Genomic DNA, 19,386 nt, shown 5'->3' on the forward strand with positions numbered 1-19,386 from the left:
TACATGACTAAAACCGGCCATCGCTAAAACTGATAAAACATGTCACGGCATTACATGACTAAAACCGGCCATCGCTAAAACTGATAAAACATATCACGGCATTACATGACTAAAACCGGCCATCGCTAAAACTGATAAAACATGTCACGGCATTACATGAATAAAACCGGCCATCGCTAAAACTGATAAAACACGTCACGGCATTACATGACTAAAACCGGCCATCGCTAAAGCTGATAAAACATGTCACGGCATTACATGACTAAAACCGGCCATCGCTAAAGCTGATAAAACAGGTCACGGCATTAGATGACTAAAATCGGCCATCGCTAAAGCTGATAAAACACGTCATGGCATTACATGACTAAAACCGGCCATCGCTAAAGCTGATAAAACATGTCACGGCATTACATGACTAAAATCGGCCATCGCTAAAGCTGATAAAACACATCACGGCATTACATGACTAAAACCGGCCATCGCTAAAACTGATAAAACACATCACGGCATTACATGAATAAAATCGGCCATCGCTAAAGGTGATAAAACACGTCATGGCATTACATGACTAAAACCAGTCATCGCTAAAGCTGATAAAACACGTCATGGCATTACATGACTAAAATCGGCCATCGCTAAAGCTGATAAAACACGTCATGGCATTACATGACTAAAACCATCCATCGCTAAAGCTGATAAAACACGTCATGGCATTACATGACTAAAATCGGCCATCGCTAAAACTGATAAAACACGTCATGGCATTACATGACTAAAACCGGCCATCGCTAAAGCTGATAAAACACGTCATGGAATTACATGACTAAAACCGGCCATCGCTAAAGCTGATAAAACACGTCACGGCATTACATGACTAAAATCGGCCATCGCTAAAACTGATAAAACACGTCATGGCATTACATGACTAAAACCGGCCATCGCTAAAGCTGATAAAACACGTCATGGCATTACACGACTAAAACCGGCCATCGCTAAAGCTGATAAAACACGTCATGGCATTACACGACTAAAACCGGCCATCGCTAAAGCTGATAAAACACGTCATGGCATTACATGACTAAAATCGGCCATCGCTAAAACTGATAAAACACGTCATGGCATTACATGACTAAAACCGGCCATCGCTAAAGCTGATAAAACACGTCATGGCATTACATGACTAAAATCGGCCATCGCTAAAACTGATAAAACACATCATGGCATTACATGACTAAAATCGGCCATCGCTAAAGCTGATAAAACACATCACGGCATTACATGACTAAAACCGGCCATCGCTAAAACTGATAAAACACATCACGGCATTACATGACTAAAATCGGCCATCGCTAAAACTGATAAAACACGTCATGGCATTACATGACTAAAACCGGCCATCGCTAAAGCTGATAAAACACGTCATGGCATTACATGACTAAAATCGGCCATCGCTAAAACTGATAAAACACGTCATGGCATTACATGACTAAAACCGGCCATCGCTAAAACTGATAAAACACATCATGGCATTACATGACTAAAACCGGCCATCGCTAAAACTGATAAAACACGTCATGGCATTACATGACTAAAATCGGCCATCGCTAAAACTGATAAAACACATCACGGCATTACATGACTAAAACCGGCCATCGCTAAAGCTCATAAAACACGTCATGGCATTACATGACTAAAATCGGCCATCGCTAAAACTGATAAAACACGTCATGGCATTACATGACTAAAATCGGCCATCGCTAAAACTGATAAAACACGTCATGGCATTACATGACTAAAACCGGCCATCGCTAAAGCTGATAAAACACGTCATGGCATTACATGACTAAAATCGGCCATCGCTAAAACTGATAAAACACGTCATGGCATTACATGACTAAAACCGGCCATCGCTAAAACTTATAAAACACATCATGGCATTACATGACTAAAACCGGCCATCGCTGAAACTGATAAAACACGTCACGGCATTACATGAATAAAACCGGCCATCGCTAAAGCTGATAAAACACGTCATGGCATTACATGACTAAAACCGGCCATCGCTAAAGCTGATAAAACACGTCATGGCATTACATGACTAAAATCGGCCATCGCTAAAACTGATAAAACACGTCATGGCATTACATGACTAAAACCGGCCATCGCTAAAGCTGATAAAACACGTCATGGCATTACATGACTAAAATCGGCCATCGCTAAAACTGATAAAACACGTCATGGCATTACATGACTAAAACCGGCCATCGCTAAAGCTGATAAAACACGTCATGGCATTACATGACTAAAATCGGCCATCGCTAAAACTGATAAAACACGTCATGGCATTACATGACTAAAATCGGCCATCGCTAAAGCTGATAAAACACATCACGGCATTACATGACTAAAACCGGCCATCGCTAAAACTGATAAAACACATCACGGCATTACATGACTAAAACCGGCCATCGCTAAAACTGATAAAACACATCACGGCATTACATGACTAAAACCGGCCATCGCTAAAGCTGATAAAACACATCATGACATTATATGACTAAAAGCGGCCATCGCTAAAACTGATAAAACACATCACGGCATTACATGACTAAAACCGGCCATCGCTAAAACTGATAAAACACATCATGACATTACATGACTAAAATCGGCCATCGCTAAAGCTGATAAAACACATCATGACATTATATGACTAAAAGCGGCCATCGCTAAAACTGATAAAACACATCATGACATTACATGACTAAAACCGGCCATCGCTAAAGCTGATAAAACACGTCACGGCATTACATGACTAAAATCGGCCATCGCTAAAACTGATAAAACACGTCATGGCATTACATGACTAAAACCGGCCATCGCTAAAGCTGATAAAACACGTCATGGCATTACATGACTAAAACCGGCCATCGCTAAAGCTGATAAAACACGTCATGGCATTACATGACTAAAATCGGCCATCGCTAAAACTGATAAAACACGTCATGGCATTACATGACTAAAACCGGCCATCGCTAAAGCTGATAAAACACGTCATGGCATTACATGACTAAAACCGGCCATCGCTAAAACTGATAAAACACATCATGGCATTACATGACTAAAACCGGCCATCGCTAAAGCTGATAAAACACGTCATGGCATTACATGACTAAAATCGGCCATCGCTAAAACTGATAAAACACATCATGGCATTACATGACTAAAATCTGCCATCGCTAAAAGTGATAAAACACATCACGGCATTACATGACTAAAATCGGCCATCGCTAAAACTGATAAAACACGTCATGGCATTACATGACTAAAACCGGCCATCGCTAAAGCTGATAAAACATGTCATGGCATTACATGACTAAAATCGGCCATCGCTAAAACTGATAAAACACGTCATGGCATTACATGACTAAAACCGGCCATCGCTAAAACTGATAAAACACATCACGGCATTACAGGACTAAAACCGGCCATCGCTAAAGCTGATAAAACACGTCATGGCATTACATGACTAAAATCGGCCATCGCTGAAACTGATAAAACACGTCATGGCATTACATGACTAAAATCGGCCATCGCTAAAACTGATAAAACACGTCATGGCATTACATGACTAAAACCGGCCATCGCTAAAGCTGATAAAACACATGGCATTACATGACTAAAATCGGCCATCGCTGAAACTGATAAAACACGTCATGGCATTACATGACTAAAATCGGCCATCGCTGAAACTGATAAAACACGTCATGGCATTACATGACTAAAATCGGCCATCGCTAAAACTGATAAAACACGTCATGGCATTACATGACTAAAACCGGCCATCGCTAAAGCTGATAAAACACGTCATGGCATTACATGACTAAAATCGGCCATCGCTAAAGCTGATAAAACACGTCATGGCATTACATGACTAAAACCGGCCATCGCTAAAACTGATAAAACACGTCATGGCATTACATGACTAAAACCGGCCATTGCTAAAACTGATAAAACACGTCATGGCATTACATGACTAAAACCGGCCATTGCTAAAACTGATAAAACACGTCATGGCATTACATGACTAAAATCGGCCATCGCTAAAGCTGATAAAACACGTCATGGCATTACATGACTAAAATCGGCCATCGCTAAAACTGATAAAACACGTCATGGCATTACATGACTAAAACCGGCCATCGCTAAAGCTGATAAAACATGTCATGGCATTACATGACTAAAATCGGCCATCGCTAAAACTGATAAAACACGTCATGGCATTACATGACTAAAACCGGCCATCGCTAAAACTGATAAAACACATCACGGCATTACATGACTAAAACCGGCCATCGCTAAAGCTGATAAAACACGTCATGGCATTACATGACTAAAATCGGCCATCGCTGAAACTGATAAAACACGTCATGGCATTACATGACTAAAATCGGCCATCGCTAAAACTGATAAAACACGTCATGGCATTACATGACTAAAACCGGCCATCGCTAAAGCTGATAAAACACATCATGGCATTACATGACTAAAATCGGCCATCGCTGAAACTGATAAAACACGTCATGGCATTACATGACTAAAATCGGCCATCGCTGAAACTGATAAAACACGTCATGGCATTACATGACTAAAATCGGCCATCGCTAAAACTGATAAAACACGTCATGGCATTACATGACTAAAACCGGCCATCGCTAAAGCTGATAAAACACGTCATGGCATTACATGACTAAAATCGGCCATCGCTAAAGCTGATAAAACACGTCATGGCATTACATGACTAAAACCGGCCATCGCTAAAACTGATAAAACACGTCATGGCATTACATGACTAAAACCGGCCATCGCTAAAACTGATAAAACACGTCATGGCATTACATGACTAAAATCGGCCATCGCTAAAGCTGATAAAACACATCATGGCATTACATGACTAAAATCGGCCATCGCTAAAACTGATAAAACACGTCATGGCATTACATGACTAAAACCGGCCATCGCTAAAACTGATAAAACACGTCATGGCATTACATGACTAAAACCGGCCATCGCTAAAACTGATAAAACACATCATGGCATTACATGACTAAAATCGGCCATCGCTAAAGCTGATAAAACACATCATGACATTATATGACTAAAAGCGGCCATCGCTAAAACTGATAAAACACATCATGACATTATATGACTAAAAGCAGCCATCGCTAAAACTGATAAAACACATCATGACATTATATGACTAAAAGCGGCCATCGCTAAAACTGATAAAACATGTCACGACAGTAAACAACTAGAACTAGCCTCATTACACAGATGGAAGCAGCCATCCCTAATGCTGATAAAACACAACTTCTGAATTTTCCTCACATTCTTTTGTTTGATGGCATCCAGCCACTTAAGCACCATGGACACCACTGATTTCATAGACTGTATTTGTTACGTTTTCATATTTTTATAGTATTTCTTGTCAAAAACTGCATGTTCCTGTGACTACAACCCATGAATGCTTGTATGTAGAACTTCTGTAGAAATACAGGGAGAGGACTAACAAGATGCGACTATAGCGAAAAGTTGAGGCGATAGTGGCTGTAGTGAGGTGATGATGATGATGGAGGATACAGGAGGGGGCACGGTGACTCATGCTCCGTCTGGGAGTATATAAAGGGCAGCTGTGAGCAGGGCACAGTGACTACAATCTTGGCCGCTCCGCCAACATTAAGCAACAGCGATCCCTCTGTAGTTCCCGTGTGGCGGGAAGAGTCGTCCGGTCCGGCTGAGTAGCGCTCCTCACCTGGCTACACATGGCGCTTCTCCTCAGGAGCTCGGTGCTGTTCGCAGCGCTGCTGATGCTTGTGTCTGCGCTGCCCGGAGAGCTGAGAGGAAAGAGGAGTCCGGCTACAGCTTCCGAGTACGGGGTGAAGTTATGTGGCCGCGAGTTTATCAGGGCGGTCATCTTCGCCTGTGGAGGGTCCCGGTGGAAGCGGCTGCAGCAGGAGGATGGGATGAGTCCCGGGTACCGAAGTACAGGTGAGGTGTCAGGCACAGCGGCGGCCATACAGGATGGAGGAGCTGCTGCGGGCGTCAGTCAGGAGTAAGGGGAAAGAGACAGGTGCTTCACAGAATGTTCTGAGGTCCTCCATGTGGTGGCTCTGTGAAGTAGGGATGAGGTTTCCTCAGAAGTTTGGTCTCCATTTATAATGGTGCATTAGTCCTGGAACTATGGAAAAAATATCTCTGAATTCTCATACAAATGGGGCAAAATTTGTCTCACAAAACTTAGCGTCTCATATAAAGTATAATCCTTTATATGTCTGAGGAAATGGCGCCCAGTTGTCTGATAGTTTGTCAAAAATGTCCGTTACATGCCACACAGTCTGTGTATGTGTGTATGCCGCCTCTGAGGTAAAAGTTACAGTGGGATACAAGAAGCAGTCATTTTGTCTGGCATGTAAGGTGTTTTTTTAAACCATAGTTTTTAACTAAAAGTATGTTCACCGAAGAGTCTCAGTCAGATTCTTCTTATTTACGTTCAGTATTTGGTCAGTATTTTCCATCAGTATTTGTAAGCTAAAACCAGGAGTGGGTGATAAATACAGAAGTGGTGACGTGTTTCTATTATACTTTTCCTCTGATTGTTCCACTCCTGGTTTTGGCTTACAAATACTGATGTAAAATACTGACCACATACTAAACATGTGAACGTGGCCTTTGACAGAAAAACTAGCGGTGCACGTAGCGATATCCTTCCTGTCAAAACAAGGGAACCTGACAGACCCTATATAAGTCAGTGCAGTTCGTGTGGTCCTATATGTGATGAGCACCGCTACTTGATGTCCATTCCTACAACACTGAGGTGAACAGAATTGAATTAATGGGTCCAGATAATTGGAACATGTATGGATACATAAAGCAATGATGAATCTTAGGGATGGGCTGACCGGTGGAAGTTCAGGTTCTGGTACCTGACGCAAACTTTTGAGAAAGTTCGGTTTGGGTACCAGAACAGTACCTGGTATTTACACCAGAACCCATACAACCATTGAAAATAATGGATACCCGAACTGCTACGAAAAGAAGTAAAAATCTCTCTTTTCTTCTCTCTCTCTCTCTCTCTCGACCTTACGGACTTATCCCGAACACTGCACCCGACTTCAGGAGAAAATCCATATTCGGCGTTCAGGACCGAATAGCGACTGTCCGGAGCGAACCCAGAACATTTCTGTTCAGGTTCACCCATCACTAATGATGATAAGTGGAAATTAACTGTCAGCAATGTACAATTTACAGTTACAATTTCACAGCATTTAAAAAGCGACATGTATTTCAAAAGGAGGAAAACACAAAATAGCTCAAAAAGTTCAAGAACAGGACAAAGGCTCTTTAAAAGTTTTACAGAAGTGTCAGACCAACATAAGTAGATATATAGTATACAGTAGATATATAGTATACATATGAGTTCTATATGATTATAATATATTGTTTATAATCATATAGGACTCGTCAAAGTAAGGTAAGTATAATGTAGAATGTTTGTAACATTTCTTTATGACTTTTAGGTTTTCTCTGCCATGTCCTGTTCTATGGACAGACATTATCTAATATGATTTATCTATAGATTTATATATAGTGTGTAGTGCAGACTGGTCACTTGGTTGGATATGTATTTTCTGTCTTTTTCCATCATAGTGCCCAGGCCTGAACTGATAAGTAATATAGATTACTTCACCTTGAGAGCATTTCCCCAGCACTCTGTTGCCTCAGAACACACAAATTAATAGTCCCTGCAGGCTTATTTCCACAAGACGACCCAGATTTCGGTATTTAGATACGAATCAGAATAATGCAATGTTTAGGTGATAATATATTTGAAACAAAAATACAGCCATAAAAGAATGGATCAATAATAACTAGCCTGCTTGTTGACAACTTCAAGGTAGCAACAGGTGATAAGAGGTAGCACTTTACTGTAATACAGTAGCATGAAATACCATTTGTCATATTTCATTATCATAGTAATTAGAGGATGGTACTTCAGTATGAAATCGTATGGTCAAAAGACGTAAATCTATACTGTAATCTAGACTGTAGCAGTCTAAATGAATCAGGCCCATTGTGTTTGTATGCACCAGTATCATTAATGTACCACTTATTTTGGATGCTGACAAATTTCTTGTTAGATTTTATATAAATCTTAGAGGAACATGCTAATACTTCCTTCTTAAAGATTTGTTTGTTTTTGAGTCAGTCAGAAAAGTCAGATCACTTTCCAATAAGATAACTCTGAATTCACAACAAAATCACTGTATAAACTCAGAGATGCACAAGCAAACAAGTCTGAAAGTATGGCCATGATTTTATATATATATATATATATATATATATATATATATATATATATATACATACAGTACACACCAAAAGTTTGGACACACCTTCTCATTTAAAGATTTTTCTGTATTTTTTTGACTATGAAAATTGTACATTCACACTGAAGGCATCAAAACTATGAATTAACACATGTGGAATTATATACTTAACAAAAAAGTGTGAAACAACTGAAAATATGTCTTATATTCTAGGTTCTTCAAAGTAGCCACCTTTTGCTTTGATGACTGCTTTGCACACTCTTGGCATTCTCTTGATTAGCTTCAAGAGGTAGTCACCGGAAATGGTCTTCCAACAATCTTGAAGGAGTTCCCAGAGATGCTTAGCACTTGTTGGCCCTTTTGCCTTCACTCTGCGGTCCAGCTCACCCCAAACCATCTCGATTGGGTTCAGGTCTGGTGACTGTGGAGGCCAGGTCATCTTGCGTAGCACCCCATCACTCTCCTTCTTCGTCAAATAGCCCTTACACAGCCTGGAGGTGTGTTTGGGGTCATTGTCCTGCTGAAAAATAAATGATCGTCCAACTAAATGCAAACCAGATGGAATAGAATGCCGCTGCAAGATGCTGTGGTAGCCATGCTGGTTCAGTATGCCTTCAATTTTGAATAAATCCCCAACAGTGTCACCAGAAAAGCACCCCCCACACCATCACACCTCCTCCTCCATGCTTCACGGTGGGAACCAGGCATGTAGAGTCCATCCGTTCACCTTTTCTGCGTTGCACAAAGACACGGTGGTTGGAACCAAAGATCTCAAATTTGGACTCATCAGACCAAAGCACAGATTTCCACTGGTCTAATGTCCATTCCTTGTGTTCTTTAGCCTAAACAAGTCTCTTCTGCTTGTTCTTAGCAGTGGTTTCCTAGCAGCTATTTTACCATGAAGGCCTGCTGCACAAAGTCTCCTCTTAACAGTTGTTGAAGAGATGTGTCTGCTACTAGAACTCTGTGTGGCATTGACCTGGTCTCTAATCTGAGCTGCTGTTAACCTGCGATTTCATAGGCTGGTGACTCGGATAAACTTATCCTCAGAAGCAGAGGTGACTCTTGGTCTTCCTTTCCTGGGGCGGTCCTCATGTGAGCCAGTTTCTTTGTAGCGCTTGATGGTTTTTGCAACTGCACTTGGGGACACTTTCAAAGGTTGCCCAATTTTTCGCACTGACTGACCTTCATTTCTTAAAGTAATGATGGCCACTCGTTTTTCTTTACTTAGCTGCTTTTTTCTTCCCATAATACAAATTCTAACAGTCTATTCAGTAGGACTATCAGCTGTGTATCCACCTGACTCCTACACAACACAACTGATGGTCCCAACCCCATTTATAAGGCAAGAAATCCCACTTATTAAACCTGACAGGGCACACCTGTGAAGTGAAAACCATTTCCGGTGACTACCTCTTGAAGCTCATCAAGAGAATGCCAAGAGTGTGCAAAGCAGTCATCAAAGCAAAAGGTGGCTACTTTGAAGAACCTAGAATATAAGACATATTTTCAGTTGTTTCACACTTTTTTGTTAAGTATATAATTCCACATGTGTTAATTCATAGTTTTGATGCCTTCAGTGTGAATGTAAAATTTTCATAGTCATGAAAATACAGAAAAATCTTTAAATAAAAAGGTGTGTCCAAACTTTTGGTCTGTACTGTATATATATATATATATATATATATATACATATATATATATACAGCTCTGGCAAAAATTAAGAGACCACTGAACAGTTTTCTGGTGGAAAGCATGCCAAGACACATGAAAACTGTGATTAAAAATCATGGTTAGTCCACCAAATATTGATTTCTGAACTGTTCCTGAGTTAAAACATGAGTAATTTGAGGTCTGAAAGCACGGTTTCTCTTTTAGTATTTTGACGCTTTATCATTTGCTGCAAATAAATAAAAAAATAGCTTTGAATTTCGGAGACATGTTGTCAGTAGTTTATAGACTAAAACAACATTGTACATTTTACTCAAAAATATACCTATAAAGAGAAAAATCCAAGAAACTGACAATTTTGCAGTGGTCTCTTAATTTTTGCCAGAGCTGTATATATATATATATATATATATATATATATATATATATATATACTGTATATTACATAAAGGGAACACTTAAACAACAGAATATAACTCCAAGTAAATCAAACTTCTGTGAAATCAAACTGTCCACTTAGGAAGCAACACTGATTGACAATCAATTTCACATGCTGTTGTGCAAATGGAATAGACAATAGATGGATATTATTGGCAATTATCAAGACACACTCAATAAAGGAGTGGTTCTGCAGGTGGGGACCACAGACCACATCTCAGTACCAATGCCTTCTGGCTGATGTTTTGGTCACTTTTGAAAGTTGGTTGTGCTTTCACACTCATGGTAGCATGAGACGGACTCTATAACCCACAGAAATTGCTCAGGTAGTGCAGCTCATCCAGGATGGCACATCAATGCGAGCTGTGGCAATAAGGTTTGCTGTGTCTGTCAGCGTAGTGTCCAGAGGCTGGAGGCGCTACCAAGAGACAGGCCAGTACACCAGGAGACGTGGAGGTGGCCGTAGGAGGGCAACAACCCAGCAGCAGGACTGCTACCTCCGCCTTTGTGCAAGGAGGAACAGGAGGAGCACTGTCAGAGCCCTGCAAAATGACCTGCAGCAAGCCACAAATGTGCATGTTTCTGCACAAACGGTTAGAACCCGACGCCATGAGGGTGGTATGAGGGCCCGACGTCCACAGATGGGGGTTGTGTTTACAGCCCAACACTGTGCAGGACACTTGGCATTCGCCACAGAACACCAGGATTGGCAAAGTCGCCACTAGCGCCCTGTGCTCTTCACAGATGAAAGCAGGTTCACACTGAGCACATGTGACAGACGTGACAGAGTCAGGAGACGCCGTGGAGAGCGATCTGCTGCCTGCAACATCCTTCAGCATGACCGGTTTGGCAGTGGGTCAGTAATGGTGTGGGGTGGCATTTCTTTGGAGGGCCGCACAGCCCTCCATGTGCTCGACAGAGGTAGCCTGACTGCCATTAGGTACCGAGATGAGATCCTCAAACCCTTGTGAGACCATATGCTGGTGCGGTTGGCCCTGGATTCCTCCTAATGGAGGACAATGCCAGACCTCATGTGGCAGGAGTGTGTCAGCAGTTCCTGCAAGATGAAGGCATTGAAGCTATGGACTGGCCCGCCCGTTACCCAAACCTGAATCCGATTGAGCACATCAGGGACATCATGTCTCGCTCCATCCACCAATGTCACGTTGCACCACAAACTGTCCAGAAGTTGGCAGATGCTTTAGTCCAGGTCTGGGAGGAAATCCCATAGGACACCATCCGCAACCTCATCAGGAGTATGCCCAGGCGTTGTAGGGAGGTCATACAGGCACGTGGAGGCCACACACAATACTGAGCCTCATTTTGGCTTGTTTTAAGGACATTACATCAAAGCTGGATCAGCCTGTAGTGTGTTTTTCCACTTTAATTTTGGGGGTGACTCCAAATCCAGGCCTCCATTGGTTAATAAATTTGATTTCCATTGATGATTTGTGTGTGATTTTGTTGTCCGCACATTCATCTTTGTACAGAAGAAAGTATTCAATGAGAATATTTCATTCATTCAGATCTAGGATGTGTTATTTGAGTGTTCCGTTTATTTTTTGAGCAGCATATATATATATATATATATATATATATATATATATATATATATATATATATATATATATATACAGTACAGACCAAAAGTTTGGACACACCTTCTCATTTAAAGATTTAAAGATTTTTCTGTATTTTCATGACTTTGAAAATTGTACATTCACACTGAAGGCATCAAAACTATGAATTAACACATGTTGAATTATATACTTAACAAAAAAGTGTGAAACAACTGAAAATATGTCTTATATTCTAGGTTCTTCAAAGTAGCCACCTTTTACTTTGATGACTGCTTTGCACACTCTTGGCATTCTCTTAATGAGCTTAAGGAGGTAGTCACCAGAAATGGTTTTCACTTCACAGGTGTGCCCTGTCAGGTTTAATAAGTGGGATTTCTTGCCTTATAAATGGGGTTGGGACCATCAGTTGTGTTGTGCAGAAGTCTGGTGGATACACAGCTGATAGCCCTACTGAATAGACTGTTAGAATTTGTATTATGGCAAGAAAAAAGCAGCTTAGTAAAGAAAAACGAGTGGCCATCATTACTTTAAGAAATGAAGGTCAGTCAGTGTGAAAAATTGGGCAAACTTTGAAAGTGTCCCCAAGTGCAGTTGCAAAAACCATCAAGCGCTACAAAGAAACTGGCTCACATGAGGACCGCCCGAGGAAAGGAAGACCGAGAGTCACCTCTGCTTCTGAGGATAAGTTTATCCGAGTCACCAGCCTCAGAAATCGCAGGTTAACAGCAGCTCAGACTAGAGACCAGGTCAATGCCACACAGAGTTCTAGCAGCAGACACATCTCTACAACAACTGTTAAGAGGAGACTTTGTGCAGCAGGCCTTCATGGTAAAATAGCTGCTAAGAAACCACTGCTAAGGACAGGCAACAAGCAGAAGAGACAAGTTTGGGTTAAGGAACACAAGGAATGAACATTAGACCAGTGGAAATCTGTGCTTTGGTCTGATGAGTCCAAATTTGAGATCTTTGGTTCCAACCACCGTGTCTTTACATGCCTGGTTCCCACCGTGAAGCATGGAGGAGGAGGTGTGATGGTGTGGGGGTGCTTTGCTGGTGACACTGTTGGGGATTTATTCAAAATTGAAGGCATACTGAACCAGCATGGCTACCACAGCATCTTGCAGCGGCATGGTATTCCATCCGGTTTGCTTTTAGTTGGACCATCATTTATTTTTCAACAGGACAATGACCCCAAACACACCTCCAGGCTGTGTAAGGGCTATTTGACCGGGAAGGAGAGTTATGGGGTGCTACGCCAGGTGACCTGGCCTCCACAGTCACCAGACCTGAACACAATCGAGATGGTTTGGTTTGAGCTGGACCGCAGAGTGAAAGCAAAAGGGCCAACAAGTGCTAAGCATCTCTGGGAACTCCTTCAAGGTTGTTGGAAGACCATTTCCGGTGACTACCTCTTGAAGCTCATCAAGAGAATGCCAAGAGTGTGCAAAGCAGTCATCAAAGCAAAAGGTGGCTACTTTGAAGAACCTAGAATATAAGACATATTTTCAGTTGTTTCACACTTTTTTGTTAAGTATATAATTCCACATGTGTTAATTCATAGTTTTGATGCCTTCAGTGTGAATGTACAATTTTCAAAGTCATGAAAATGCAGAAAAATCTTTAAATGAGAAGGTGTGTCCAAACTTTCGGTCTGTACTGTATATATATATATATATATATATATATACAAGGTAATAAAAACTCATAGAAAACAACATAAAAGTCAATTGCCAGGAAGGAATTTCGAAGCATATAGGCAACTTGGTAACGTCCTGCCATAAAATATTTCACCACATATGTAAAATGCAGAATTCGACACCCAGCGACAACACCAATCTGCTGCAGTAGCAGCCATGTTTAAGCACTGAGTGGACCTGAGTAGCACACTTTAATGTGTTATGGCTGATGTCGAGTACTTCAGATCAGCTCCTATTATAAATTAAATAGGAACTGATGTGGAGTACTCAGCAGCGGTCGCTATACTATAACTATAGGTGTGTCGTTCAGCTTTTTCCAACATTTACATCGAGCCATCGGCAGAACTAATAACAGCTTATCACTGGGGTTGCCAGGTGTCAGACTCTCACCAATCCTACAAATATGTCATCAATATTATGTGCTGGATAACCCTTTTAAGCTAGTGAAAGTTTAAGCACTTTATAGATGTAGATGCAGGTGACAAAACTGTTTTTCATTTTCATTATTAAATCAATAAATGGGAGTATGAATTATGTTATTCAGATTTACTGCTAGTTTGATTCAATTCTGCTAATTCATATCCTTAAAGAAATGCAGGACAATCCTAGCTGTTACCATACTGTGTAACATTCCAACCAAATACATTACTTGCATAGGCAGATTGTTCTGTACCAATAGAGTAGAAATGCATGGCTTTATTTTTCTGATTTTACATGATCTGTTTATCAATCTATCATGGTTGTCTCCTGGGTTAGACAGATATGACACAAAGAGGTTCACTCAAGTGTTGAATCATAGCAGTTTTCACATCGGTGTCCCAAAGAAAATCCTAGGCCAGGTGTAGAAAAAATGGCGCACATTACCGTAATAATGCTTTCAACCGTAGAAGTGTTACAGGGATATTCTCAAGTTATTAAAATTCTTTAATTAGTTAGACAGCATGAAAATAAGCAAGTTTGCAATTGGCTTGCTTTTTCTATCTGCTGTTACTTACCTGCAATGATAGCTTTTATCTTTTCATAGTGTACAACTGGTTTCCATGGAGTTTGGCCACTATAGCCTGCCTAGACCGTGGACAAGAGTGTGCAGTAGGTACATTCCAAGAGAGGGGTTTACTCTTAACATGCCAGACAGCTCTCTTAAACCCATTGAATTCTATACAGCTGTTAGTTCACCATCCTCCCCCTCTCAGCTACTGACAAGCTGCTGTTATAAATCTTCCTCTTATCAATCCTGTAGAATCACAATCCCCAACAGCCAGCATAATGGCTCTCACTGTCCAGAGCTGCCCTGCTATGTCTATAAGTAAATCTAGTTATAACAGTGTATACTCCAGTCCTCAATCAAGGCCCACCAACAGATCATGTTTTCAGGATTTCCTTAGTATTGCACAGGTGATGTAATTATCACCTGTGCAATACTAAAGAAATCCTGAAAACATGACCTGTTGGTGGGACTTGAGGACTGGAGTTGGGGAACACTGCTCTATTTTATTTACTTTTATTTGACCACCTTGTATAGCACCATTAAGTCCACAGTGCTTTATAGACATTATAGGCACTGTTCCCATTGGGGCTCACTATCTAAATTCCCTACCAGTATGTCTTTGGAATGTGGGAGGAAACCTGAGAACCTGGAGGAAACCCACACAAACACAGGGAGAACATACAAGCTCCTTGCTGATGTTGTCCTTGGTGGGATTTGAACTCAGGACCCCAGCATTGCAAGGTTGCAGTGCTATCCACTGAGCTACTGTGCGGCCCGTACTAGAACAAACCACTGATAGCTAAATGTGTTGCAGCAGAACTTGGGCTGAGCTTTATATTTTACTAATACTAAATATCTTCTTCTCAGCAAAACTGTCACTCAAGGAGCAGTGCCGGCTCTGCCAGAAACCAGGAAGACCAGGAGACTGCATAGCTCTGAGCAACTCAAGAGACAACTTGAGAATATACCTTTAATAATTTTTTTTTATCAATTTACAAAATACAAAGTGAATGAACAACAGATAAATCTAAATCAAATCAATATTTGGGGTGACCTCCCTTTGCCTTCAAATGAACATCAAGTATCAATTCTTCTACACATGCACATAGTATTTGAAGGAATAGGGCTGTGCAGCTCATTCTTGAAAGAAGTGGAGATGTGCATGCCCAACCTCTGCTCCATTCATTGTCTATGGCGCTGCCAAAGAAAGCTGATCGCTGCAGTTGGCTATTTCTGGCAGTCTCATACCTTTTTTTTTGTGAATATCGCTTTAACTAGTGTCTAAGTTAACCTAAAGGCTAGTTCTTGTGTCAAGGTCATTATTACCATTATTTTACTTATTAAATCATTGTTATTATAGCTCATTATCATTCATGGCAAATCAGTAATTTTTAGGAACTATAATTTATAATTTTATTCTTTATATGTAAAAGGTGATATAACTAAATTGTTTTCATTGTTTTGTTCCTGTTCTGTATGTATTTATTTTTTTAAATTGCTTCTTTTTTTTCTTTTGTTTCTTAAGATACTTTACAGGACTCAAACCAAGAACTACATCAGTTAAAGATGCAGTCCCTTTTTGGATCTCACCTGGAACAGCTTCAAAAGCCAAATATACCATTAAAACAGCAGCCACTGAAGGATACTTTTCACTCCTATGATGATTACAGTTACACACCAGTAGAGGATTTCAGTGAATATATAAGGCAGGTGGATGATACCAGTGAATTAGAAAACAGTGCAGGTTCCGATGGCTTTCCTTGGATTAAAACCTCCAGAAGGAGGAGGGAACTGTCTATAGGAGTGGCAGGCATTTGTTGCAAATGGGGCTGCACCAAAGCAGAGATCAGCACTCTTTGCTAAAGTACTGTAGTGATGTACTTCTAGAATTCGTATACAGTGTACACAGACTTAGCAGTAATGTGATCTACATGAGTATTTCACATGCTTTGACTATACAGAATATTTTGGTTGATCGCTATTTGTACTTTAACCAAAGGCCTTTTTGTGGCTTGCTCATGTTAATGTGACTATTAATAGTTTTGTCAATAAATAATTTTTCGGTTTTGCTGTGGAATATTTCTTGGTTATTTAGTAGTTCAATAGGATATAATGCTTATGCATATAGTAGTCCCTGGGTCACAACACTTTTAGCATACAATAGTCTTTTCGGACCATTCTATCTTAAAACAACATTTTTTAACATGAATTACCAAAGAACTTGTTGACTTGTGGTTTGTTGGTATGTGAAATTGGCTGGAAGATCCAGCCAAATCAGAATGGGCATTTTAACCCCTTAAGGGCCAGTCTTTTTTTATTTATTTTTTGCTCTTTAGTTTTTTGCTCCCCTTATGCCAAGAGCCATAATTTTTTTATTTTTCCGTCGTTATTGCCATGCAATGGCTTGGTTTTTGCTGGACGAGTTGTACTTTTGAATGGCACCATGCATTTTATCATATGATGTAATGAAAAGTGTGGGGGGGGGGGATTCCAAGTGTGGCGAAAAAGCAAAAAAAGTGCAATTCTACAATTGTTTTTTTTGCGATTTTTATTTACAGCGTTCATTTTACTGTAAAACTGACCTATCAATATGATATATGATTCTCCAGGTCAGTACGATTACAGATACCAAACATGTATAGTTTTTGTTTTATTTACGTGATGAAAACGTTACGGACCTTTGAAAGTCGCAATTTTTTTTTTCTAGAAATTTCTGAATTCTTTTTCAATTTTCAGGATATGGACCTGTGTAAGGGCTTCTTTTTAGAGCCTCAAGTCAAGATTTTTATTGTTATCACATTTGGGTAGATATGATGTTTTCATCTGTTGTAGTGGCCAAAAAACGTAATTCTGGCGTTTTGATTTTTTTCTCGTTACGCTGTTTACTGATTGGATTAATTTATTTTATATTTTGATAAATCTGACTTTTATGAGCATAGTAATACTAAATATATGTATATTTTTAATTTTTTTATTTCTTAATTTTTAATAGGGGAAAAGTGGGCTTATTTGAACTTTTATATTTTTATTTTTTTCGGATTTTGTAAAACATGTTTTTTCTACTAGTCACTGTATTTGTTAGTCCCATTAGGGAGACTTGAATTTGCGATCATCTGATCGCTTGTGCTATATACAACAAAGCCACAGCATTGCTGTATATAGCAAAAATTATGGTCTCCTATGAACGCCAGCAAGGGGTTTTCACAGGAGTACTGTGATGACAGACACAGGAGTCTTCACCCATTGGTGTCCCGTGATTGCGTCGCGGGGACGCTGATAAGGGGTTAGAACATTGCCCCACCCTGCCAGCGTGCATTAAATGCTGCTGTCACAGATTAACAGTGGCATTTAGAAGGTTAACAGCCACAACTTCGGCTGTTAGGGTATGTGCCCACGATCCGTACTAACAGTGTTTTGGAGGCAGCTCAACTGCGCTGCATACAAAACGCTGCGTTGTACAGTAGAAGCACAGTAGATGGGATTTATAGAAATCTCATGCCCACTGTGCTTCTATTTGACCCCTCGTAAACTCACCTGCGGTGCGGCTTTAAAAGCCGCAGTATGTCAATTTCTGTTGCGGAGACGCTAGTCTCCGTAACAGAAATTTCCACAATAGAATGTATAGGGTGCGGATTTACCTGCAGGATCGGACGCAGCGCCTTGGACACAGCAAAAATATGCTGCATCCAAAGAGCTGCTATAGCCTGATCATGGGCACATAGCCTTGGAGGCAGACGATGGCTGAATAACACAGCCATCATCTGCCGGGAAAGAGGCAGGGAGATGACTTACTATGTCAGTCATATGTCATAAGTCATTAAAGGGGTTAATAGTAAAATTCCTGCTTACACTCATTCCCTGTCTAGTGTCTCTCTATAGTGCAGTACAATATTACATAGTCTGTAATGCTCTCTACCAATCCCAGGATATCCTGCACCATTGAAAAACAAGTGAGGGGGGCTCCATTTTAATTTTTCTGTATAGTACAGGACCCACAATAACACTCATCATAAATAGTGATCTACAACTTCAAGGAGATATTTCTGTCTTTTATTTGTAAGTATTTGTTCTGATTATTTTTCTTTGTTCGGCATTTTTTTCCTAGTTTGGATTGACATTTTAGGTTATTTTGAATCCATTACTAGTTTTTCATAGTGTTATGGTTTCATGTTGCAATATTTTCATTTTACAATGCTAATCCCAAAAGAAATTAAAGGGATTATCCAGTACTTTTATATTTATGACCGATCTTTAGGATAGGACACCAATTTGGGATTGGTGAGTGTCTGACATCCAGGGTATTCCACACCATTCAGTGGTTATCCTCCTGTGGCCGGATGTAAACAGTGTATGGAGAAGTACAGCCCAGTTCCGTACACTGTTTAGTGGTTACTCCACGCTACTGAATATCAGCTCCTATTCTTTTCAATAGAGGCTGATCTGCAGTACCCGTCAATGGCCACTAAACATAGTACGGAGCTGCATGTTGCGCTGTGTACACTATTTACATACAATCACAGGCAGCGCTAATAACAGCTGAATGGTGTGGCATAACCTGGGTGTCTGATACCCACCCATCTTGAACTGATGACCTCTACTAAGAATAAGTCATCATTACAAAAGCACTG

At 40.4% G+C, this 19,386-nt stretch overlaps 1 protein-coding gene across 1 annotated transcript; it reads left to right on the top strand.

The window, feature by feature from the left end:
• Window positions 1-5,680: 5,680 nt before the first annotated feature.
• On the top strand, window positions 5,681-16,816 carry LOC141166108 (relaxin-3-like). The gene is made up of 2 exons (XM_073652468.1): window positions 5,681-6,045; window positions 16,284-16,816. The coding sequence occupies exons 1-2, from the start codon at window positions 5,820-5,822 to the stop codon at window positions 16,619-16,621; spliced, it is 564 nt and encodes a 187-aa protein (XP_073508569.1). The 5' UTR covers window positions 5,681-5,819; the 3' UTR covers window positions 16,622-16,816.
• Window positions 16,817-19,386: the final 2,570 nt, after the last annotated feature.

This window comes from Phyllobates terribilis, unplaced genomic scaffold (assembly GCF_046119375.1).
Source record: "Phyllobates terribilis strain yellow unplaced genomic scaffold, ASM4611937v1 Scaffold_1__5_contigs__length_1240528914, whole genome shotgun sequence".
Classification (NCBI taxonomy): domain Eukaryota; kingdom Metazoa; phylum Chordata; class Amphibia; order Anura; family Dendrobatidae; genus Phyllobates; species Phyllobates terribilis.

Excerpts from the sequence above, each read along its gene's own strand:
- LOC141166108 (XM_073652468.1), top strand. The coding sequence starts at position 5,820 with ATGGCGCTTCTCCTCAGGAGCTCGGTGCTGTTCGCAGCGCTGCTGATG. Across the intron at positions 6,046-16,283 it reads TCCCGGGTACCGAAGTACAG|ATACTTTACAGGACTCAAAC; the intron begins GTGAGGTGTCAG and ends TTGTTTCTTAAG.